General features: G+C 45.0%; 1 protein-coding gene across 3 annotated transcripts; it reads right to left on the bottom strand.

Moving 5' to 3' along the window:
* Positions 1-2,827, bottom strand: BRD3OS (BRD3 opposite strand). Of its 3 annotated transcripts, none has more exons than XM_061199669.1 (3): positions 2,741-2,827; positions 2,392-2,436; positions 1-2,056 (listed from the first exon to the last, which is right to left on the bottom strand). In XM_061199669.1, exon 3 carries the CDS (start codon positions 1,447-1,449, stop codon positions 1,195-1,197), a length of 255 nt encoding a protein of 84 aa, XP_061055652.1. In that variant the 5' UTR covers positions 1,450-2,056; positions 2,392-2,436; positions 2,741-2,827; the 3' UTR covers positions 1-1,194. The 3 variants fall into 3 exon arrangements, with proteins under 3 accessions (XP_061055652.1, XP_061055650.1, XP_061055649.1); XM_061199667.1 differs by having other exon boundaries at positions 2,754-2,806; XM_061199666.1 differs by having other exon boundaries at positions 2,736-2,803.
* Positions 2,828-9,169: the final 6,342 nt, after the last annotated feature.

The raw sequence follows: 9,169 nt of genomic DNA, 5'->3' as shown, positions 1-9,169 counted from the left end.
GCGGCTCCTAAAGGAGATTTATTTAGAAAAGAAAACTTAGCTTTGACAAAAGTGTCTTTGAGAAAAGACACTGCCACGTTTGCCTCACCACACAGACCTTAATTACAGTAGACAGCAAATCCTTTAAAAATGACTCATAGGGCTTCCCTGGTGGCGCAGTGGTTGAGAATCTGCCTGCCAATGCGGGGGGACACGGGTTCGAGCCCTGGTCTGGGAAGATCCCACATGCCGCGGAGCGACTAGGCCCGTGAGCCACAATTGCTGAGCCTGTGCGTCTGGAGCCTGTGCTCCGCAACAAGAGAGGCCGCGACAGTGAGAGGCCCGCGCATCGCGATGAAGAGTGGCCCCCGCTTGCCGCAACTAGAGAAAGCCCTCGCACAGAAACGAAGACCCAACACAGCCATAAATAAATAAAATTAAAAACAAAAAACAAAAAACAAAAAAACCCAAAACTTAAAAAAAAAAAAAAGACTCATAAAGCTGCCCACACAGGTGGGCCGAGGCTGAACCACTGTCAGCTGAGAACCTGCCCATTTCAGCCCTGTGATTAAATTTGAAATCACTATTAGCAACTTTTGTGTAACTTAATAATTTGGGGGTTTCCTTAATGTTTTGGGGATGCCTTTGCCCCACAAGCCTCCAGCATCAGGAAGCTAGTGTAGGAGCCATCACAGTGCATCACACGCAGTGATCATTTTGGTTACTAGACTCAAAACTCAAGTGCCACAAAGTCCCTGCTGAAATGCTGCTGCCGATGACCATTTAGGGTGAATCCATCTTGGTCCCGCACATGGATCTGCGACCCGACATGATGCCAATTCCTTCACCTTTTTCTAGATCTGACCCATTCTTTACCAGGCAGAAGGGAATCCTAAAGGCAGCCTGTAAGAATGTGAAGAGGTTGTCTGTAACCGGGGTGTCCCTCTCGCTTGACTTATTCGGAAGCATAACCAAAACAGCATCTAGCCGGGCCCCGGACCTGGCCTGTGCCTACAGCGCCTGCAAGATCAGAATGGAGTCCAGGAGCCAAGTCCACCCATCAGCCCGACTGCGAATGGGCCAGGGTGCCAGCTCTGGGATTTTGGGGTTCTTCTACCACAGCTCAACCTTCACGTTCACTGTTCAGGATCTCCCAGTAAGGACTAGGGATTAGCAACGCGGCTGGGTGCCTGGGCTCAGGTTTTCACACCAGAATTACATAACAGAGCAAAACTTGGATTGCCCCGTGTCCCGGGAGACGTCCAGCTTGTTTTTGTCCCGGACAAGGATGGCCTCATTTCCATACTGTGAGTACCACATGCTTCGGCTCCTGCTCAGGTACGTCCCGGGCGGCACAGATGCCAACTTCTGCTGCTGCTGTTGCCAGATGAGCAGGGAGGTGTCCCGGTACCGGAGCCGGGCGTAGCCTTCGGACAGGGCTTTCTCTGCCAGCGGGACGCGGCCGCTCATCACTGGCCGGAACCTCCCCCCTCCTGGGCTCCTGCGCAGGAGGCCTCTGAGCCCGTGCTTTGCGCTAAATGCACTAATGAACCAGTTGTTCAGCTGCTGGGCTTTGAGGATTCCTTCTTTAACCTACTGGTACAAATGAGAAATGCAGGCCATTTGCAGGCAGCACCCTTGTGAGGGTTCTTTGCAAGGAAACTTGAGAGGAGCCTCTGAGCATTCCGAAAAGACACTTAAGAACCACACGTGAGTCAGCAAGCAGGTCAGCAGTGCCCTGGCCGCAGCGTTTCCTGGTGACGGTTGTGTGCACTGCATTAGGTGTGCAGTTGACAGGGACGAGGCGCCCACCTCAGGGGGCACTTGTGTCTACAGCGATTCTGACACCACGACTTGGACCACTAAATTTGAAAAGGTATATCTGGTGTCCCGAATGAAAGGACATTGTACAACTAGACAGAAACTGACAGCAGCTCCTATAACTGCCCGCTCCTGATCTGTGCTTGGCTCGGCTTTCAGCACAGCAGAGGTGTTCTGATCCCTGCCAGGGATTTGGAACCAGCATTTGTTCAGTGCTTTTTATCTGGCTAGTCTTCAGCTCCTCTCCAAGGTGATGCTACAAAGAAATGAACATGCTGTCAGGTGTTGCGGAGAAAAGGGCCCCAGCAGAAATGGCAGGTTTTATGGCACAGAATCCTCAACTCTTGGGATCAGAGCGTTAAACCAAGCTACCGACCGACACACTGCAGTATTTCAGTTGCTCTCCGGTGACGCAGTGAGCCTGGGTTTAAGAGGTAGGCCTGTTCCTCATCCTAGTTCTTTTATTAACTAAGGGGACCATCCTGGGGAAGCCACTTGTTGGAGCGTTAGTGTCTAGATCTGCGAAATAAGTCCTAAGAACTTGACGGAGCACAGAAGTGACCTGCCCATGCTGGGGACGCTGGTACTCACCCAGCCACCAGCGCCTTCTTTCTGCTCCAAGCATCAGGGAGGCCCCTGGACCAGAAAGAAAAATGACGTCAGGTGAAAACCAAACGGGAGCATCCACAACACCCCCGCCCCACGCCGCCCCTGCCCATGCTTTCCCAGCCATGCAAGTTCACTTTTCCTTCTGTGTGGCCCGCGCCCCCATCGCCCTGCCCACTCCTCACTGCCGGCTGCCGCTGAGCCCCCAACGCCCGGCCCGGACCGCACCCAGGACGCCCCCAGGGCGCGTCCCCATTGCCTCCCCGGCATCCCGGGTCCCCCCTGGCCCGGCCCGCGCCCAGCGTCCCCCAACCGCCCGCCCCCGTCACCTGACCCGCGCCCCCCACCCCGTCGTCGCCGCCGCCCTGGCCGCCCGCGCCGTGGGGCCTCGGCGGCTCGCGGCTCGCGGGGCCGGGCGCCTCGGGCGGGGCGGCGCCAGTTGGCTGCGGGTCCGCGTCGCTATGGCAGCGCCGCAGGCATGCCGAGCCGAGCGCCGAGGCCGGCAGGCGGGCGCCACGAGCCGGAGCCATCGATGGCTCCGCGGGGCGGGGCCGGGGGCCGGGGGCGGGGCCTCCCGCTGGGGGTGGGGCAGCTGCGGGAGCCGTGTGACCGTTATTGTAGGTCGTACCATGGTGTAGGTCGTAGCTTTGTGTTGCTGTTTGCGTCTGCTGTTGCCACTTCTGCCACTGCTGTTACTACTGCTATTAGCATTCTTACCCCTAATAATCGATAGCGTTGTTTTTAATAATTTCATGTTGTCCCGGGCGTACGTACTCTCTCAAAACCAGGTGTCCCACTAACCCATGTCAGCCAGCCGGGCCAGGTCCCCATTCTGCCAAGAAAATTAGGTCTGTTTCCTTCCGCACCCACCTCCAAATCCTTCTGCAATAATACTCTCGTTTGGTATCTGTCCCTTTCCTTACTGAACTTTCATTTTTACGGTTTCCCCTAACGCTAATTAAGGAAGTCGACTTAAGGGACATTCAAGAACACTGAACCCACCACTGTAGAATGCACATTCTTTACAAGGACACAGAACATCTCCAAAACTGACCACATGTCAGTCCATGAATCAGTTCCGATCCATTTCAAAGCACTTGAATCCTACGCGAAAAGGGTCACAGGAAACATAGTCTATAAAACAACAATAAAAAGATACTAGAAGAAAACCCCTGTATTTGATTACTTTAAAATATATTCTCGAGCCCACCCAGGGATACCAAAAAAAAAAAAAATTTTCTAAATTTCTCATGGGTCAAAGAGAAATTCACAGTACAAATTTTAAACTATTTTAATTGAATGATGATAAAAATACAATATATCAAAACTTGTGAGATGCAGTTAAAATCATGCCTGGAGGGAAGTTTATTGTCTTAAATGCATATACAAGAAAATATACACATGTATGGTGTGTTTGTGGGGTATATGGAAACTCTCAGTATTGTCTTTGCAATTTTTCTGTAAATCTAAAACTGTCCTAAATTAAAACGTAAATGCTTAGTTTTAAAATGAGTGAAAAGGAAAGTCACAGAGGTGAGAAGAAATTGACAATATGTATAGTTGATGAGGGACTTAGGGTCCAGCTGGAAGACAGAAATCACACCAATGATTTGACCAGAGAGAGATTAACAGAAGGGATTGTTCATTAGGTACAAAGTTGTGAACTAGGTAACTTTCAGGTTAAAATAAAGACCTCTAAAGTATCTCAAAGGTGGTAACCGCAGGAAGCAAAAGGACCAAAGAGAAGAGGGTGGAATTGTGAACATTTAGAAACTCAGACTTTTGAGGAGGGGGTGCTGGCGGCTGGAGCTGGTGTCTCTGCACCAAGAATACTGGGACCCCGACCCCGAGGACGGGGTGCCGGCAGCTGCTGCCCCTGAGTGGCAGCAACGTGACGAAGTGGATTTTGTGCTCACTGGAGAAACTGCAGACTGGATTCAGCCGCCACTTCAGGAAAAACGTGAAGAATTGTTGCCGAGGGAGCTGCAAGCTGATGGGAGGCTGGCGGGAAGCCGAGAGGAAGGAGCAGGTTCCTTCTTTCTCCTCCAGCTTTCGGTCCACCTCCAGCACCCTCGCCTGACGGAGCCCACTGGTCCCCGCATCACAAAGCAGAGGGTAGAGGACGTTTAGATCTATGGTTCGTGTAAAAGGTTTACGGGCGGCAGGCAAAACTGTCCTCACTGGCATCTGTTTATTCAGCCTCCATCTGTACATTTCTACACACACTTGAGCTTTCATATAACAAAAGCAAAGCAAACAAACAAAAACCCAACTCTCCATTTCTGCCTAATAAGATGCAACTATCTTTCTTACAAGAGTGGAGCAGTCTCACCATTGACAGAGGAATGGATAAAGAAGATGTGGTATATATATATTTATATATATATATATATATTATATATATATAGTATATATATATATACACAATGGAATATTACTCAGCCATAAAAAAGAATGAAATAATGCCATTTGCAGCAACATGGATGGACCTAGAGATGATCATATTAAGTGAAGTAAGCCAGACAGAAAAAGACAAATATCATATGATATCGCTTATGTGTGGAATCTAAAAAGTAATGCAAATTAAATTATTTACAAAACAGAAATAGGCTCACAGACATAGAAAACTAACTTATGGTTACCAAAGGGAAAAGGGCGGGGAGGGATAAATTAGGAGTTTGGGATTAACAGATACACACTACTATATATAATATTGATAAAGAACAAGGACCTACTGTGTAACACAGGGAACTATATTCAATATCTTGTAATAACCTATAATGGAAGAGAATACGAAAAAGAATATATACATACATACATATATATATATATAAACACACGTATATATACATAACTGAATCACGTTGCTGTACACCTGAAACATTGTAAATCAACTCTACTTCAATTAAAAACATAAGAAAAAGAAAGAGTGAGACAGTCTCACCTTCTCCCCAAATAGAGGAAATACAAAGTCCCACCAGTCGAGGGCTCCTTTTCTGGGCTAGGTTAATTACTTTTCCTATTCAGTCTCCTTCTGTCTGAATATTCTTTTACCTGAAACTAAATTGCAAAGTTAACTTCCAACAAAACTGTACTGAAAGTCGTAAGGGAAGTGAGGAAATAAAAGAAGAGCTAGATACAAATACATAAGTACTTAACAGACAGGGGGAAATATGGAGAGTTGTTACCGTCCTTGTTTCTGTAACAGTCAGATGGGGTTTCCTTTGCCCTCAGCAAGATCTCAGCTGGTCGAGGTTTCTTTAGCTAGTGGGGTGACTTATACCTTCATTCCCGAAGGGCACAAACCGTCAATTATCCTATCTATCTATCTATCTAACCATATATCTATCTATCTATCCTATCCATCTATCCATCCATCCATCTAACCACCTATCTATCTATCTATCTATCTATCTATCTATCTATCTATCTATCTATCTATCTATCTATCTATCCAATCTATCTATCTATCTATCTATCTATCTATCTATCTATCTATCTATCTATCTATCTATCTATCTATCTATCTATCTATCTATCCTATCCATCTATCCATCCATTCATCTAACCATCTATCTATTTTTCTATCTATCTATCTATCTATCTATCTATCTATCTATCTATCTATCTATCTATCTATCTATCCAATCCATCTATCCATCTATCTATCCATCTATCTATCTATCTATCTATCTATCTATCTATCTATCTATCTATCTATCTATCTATCTATCCAATCTATCTATCTATCTATCTATCTATCTATCTATCTATCTATCTATCTATCTATCTATCTATCTATCTATCTAATCCATCTATCCATCCATTCATCTAACCATCTATCTATTTTTCTATCTATCTATCTATCTATCTATCTATCTATCTATCTATCTATCTATCTATCCAATCCATCTATCCATCTATCTATCTATCTATCTATCTATCTATCTATCTATCTATCTATCTATCTATCTATCCAATCTATCTATCTATCTATCTATCTATCTATCTATCTATCTATCTATCTATCTATCTATCTATCTATCTATCTATCTATCTAATCCATCTATCCATCCATTCATCTAACCATCTATCTATTTTTCTATCTATCTATCTATCTATCTATCTATCTATCTATCTATCTATCTATCTATCTATCTATCTATCTATCTATCCAATCCATCTATCCATCTATCTATCTATCTATCTATCTATCTATCTATCTATCTATCTATCTATCTAATCCATCTATCCATCCATTCATCTAACCATCTATCTATTTTTCTATCTATCTATCTATCTATCTATCTATCTATCTATCTATCTATCTATCTATCTATCTATCTATCCAATCCATCTATCCATCTATCTATCCATCTATCTATCTATCTATCTATCTATCTATCTATCTATCTATCTATCTATCTATCTATCCAATCTATCTATCTATCTATCTATCTATCTATCTATCTATCTATCTATCTATCTAATCCATCTATCCATCCATTCATCTAACCATCTATCTATTTTTCTATCTATCTATCTATCTATCTATCTATCTATCTATCTATCTATCTATCTATCTATCTATCTATCCAATCCATCTATCCATCTATCTATCCATCTATCTATCTATCTATCTATCTATCTATCTATCTATCTATCTATCTATCCAATCTATCTATCTATCTATCTATCTATCTATCTATCTATCTATCTATCTATCTATCTATCTATCTAATCCATCTATCCATCCATTCATCTAACCATCTATCTATTTTTCTATCTATCTATCTATCTATCTATCTATCTATCTATCTATCTATCTATCTATCTATCTATCTATCTATCTATCTATCTATCTATCCAATCCATCTATCCATCTATCTATCTATCTATCTATCTATCTATCTATCTATCTATCTATCTATCTACCTACCTATCTATCCATCCATCCAATCCATCTATCCATGCATCCATCCATCTATCTAACCATCCATACATCTATCTGTCTGTCTGTCTATCCATCCATCCGTCTTTGGTGGCTGCAGCTTTCCATGAACTTTGCTCTTGGTGGTAGAAATACTAGAATGTACCAGGGAGAATCCCCTGGGTTCTAAACATAGTTCTTCCTGCCCTCAACCTCAACGTGAAGCAACAACTCACGTTCTCCATCACCCCAGTTGGTAAGGTAACCCACTTCTCAGTGTTTTGATTCAGTGGTATCAGGAGCCCCTGATTTCCAAGTGGCAGTCTCATCTTCCAAATCAAAGAAGCCATTGATGTGCTCCCTGGTGAGCCCATTCCTCTCTCTAGAACCAAGGCTTCCAAGCCATCAGAAGCTAAAAGATGTGGGGCAGAATTAAAACTGACGTGAGGCATCATTGGAGGGCCTCTCCCACATCCACCCTTTGGTTCCCGGACACCTGTGGTCTGGCTTTGGGGAAGACAGCACCGTATATTTTTCTCTGGTTCAAAGCATACACTTGACTCTGTAACTCTGTAAACCAGGCCTTCAAACATTCACGGTGAAGTTCCCAATGGGTGCTTCACCCATGTCCTCAGGAGGCCACTCTGCTCTCTGTTAGGTGGGCACTCTGGGTGATGGGGCGTATATAAAGCCAGTGGCTTCCATGAGAAAGAGCCTATTGTTTCCATTCTTTTTCTCAGCAATGAGGTCCCTGCTCAGAATACTGCTGTGGGAATAGTGTGATGGTCAGCGAGTCCCTCCCTAAGTCCATGGATGGGGGTGCTGGCAGGAAAAGCAAGTCCAGAATCCATGTCTATTCCAGCAAGACTGCATCTCTGTCCCCTCCATGATGGATGAGTCCATGTAATAAATGTGCCACCACTTGGCTGGCTGGATCTCTGGGTAATGATGCCATATTGGGGGCTCAGCGTTGGCTTGCAGTGGTGGTGGGCAGGGCGGCTTCGGTGGTGATGCTTACATTGTCATCCACGTGGAGCCTCCATCCCTCCCTCCAAGATCACTTTGCACACGGACCCATCAAATAAGCAATGCACCGGCTCGATGAAGAGGCTGAAGACCTCCACAGAATGGTCCTTGTGTCCAGCTGATACTGAGTCTCCTCTGCATTGGATGGGCCTTGGAGACATCTATCCACCTGGGATACAGATATTGTCACAGTCTGTGTCCTTTCTAAGAAGTCCATCCAATGCCTCTTCCCCAGAGCTCCTTGTCATCCAGCTCCCAATCCTTTTCTTTCCAAGCCCTTAACCATCCAGCCAAACGAGTAGCAACTGCTTGAGAATCACTGTAGATCTATGCAATGGAAGACTATTCAGTAATTTAAAAGAAAATGAAGTACTGATACATGTTTCAATATGGATGAATCTTACAAACATTATGCAAGGTGAAAGGAGCCAGTTATCAAAGACCGTTGTATGATTCCACTGATATAAAATGTCCAGGACAGGGAAACCCGTAGAGAGAGAAAGTAGATTAGCGGTTGCCTACGGCTGGGGTAGGGATTGGGAGAGAATGGAGGGTAACAGCTGGTAGATATGGGGTTGCTTTTTTTTTTAATCTTTTTTTTGTTTTCAGTTTCAATTTTTATTTTTGGCTGCGTTGGGTCTGCATTGCGGTGCGTGGGCTTCTCAATGCGGTGGCTTCTCTTGTTGCAGAGCGTGGACTCTAGGCACTCGGGCTTCAGTAATTGTGGCGCACGGGCTCCAGAGCACAGGCTCAGTAGTTGTGGCACACGGGCTTAGTTGCTCCGCAGCATGTGGGATCTTCCTGGAC

Source organism: Eubalaena glacialis, chromosome 9, assembly GCF_028564815.1.
Source record: "Eubalaena glacialis isolate mEubGla1 chromosome 9, mEubGla1.1.hap2.+ XY, whole genome shotgun sequence".
In the NCBI taxonomy this organism is placed as follows: Eukaryota; Metazoa; Chordata; class Mammalia; order Artiodactyla; family Balaenidae; genus Eubalaena; species Eubalaena glacialis.
The sequence above is the reverse complement of the archived record's forward strand: the minus strand, read 5'-3'. Positions and strand labels throughout refer to the sequence as shown.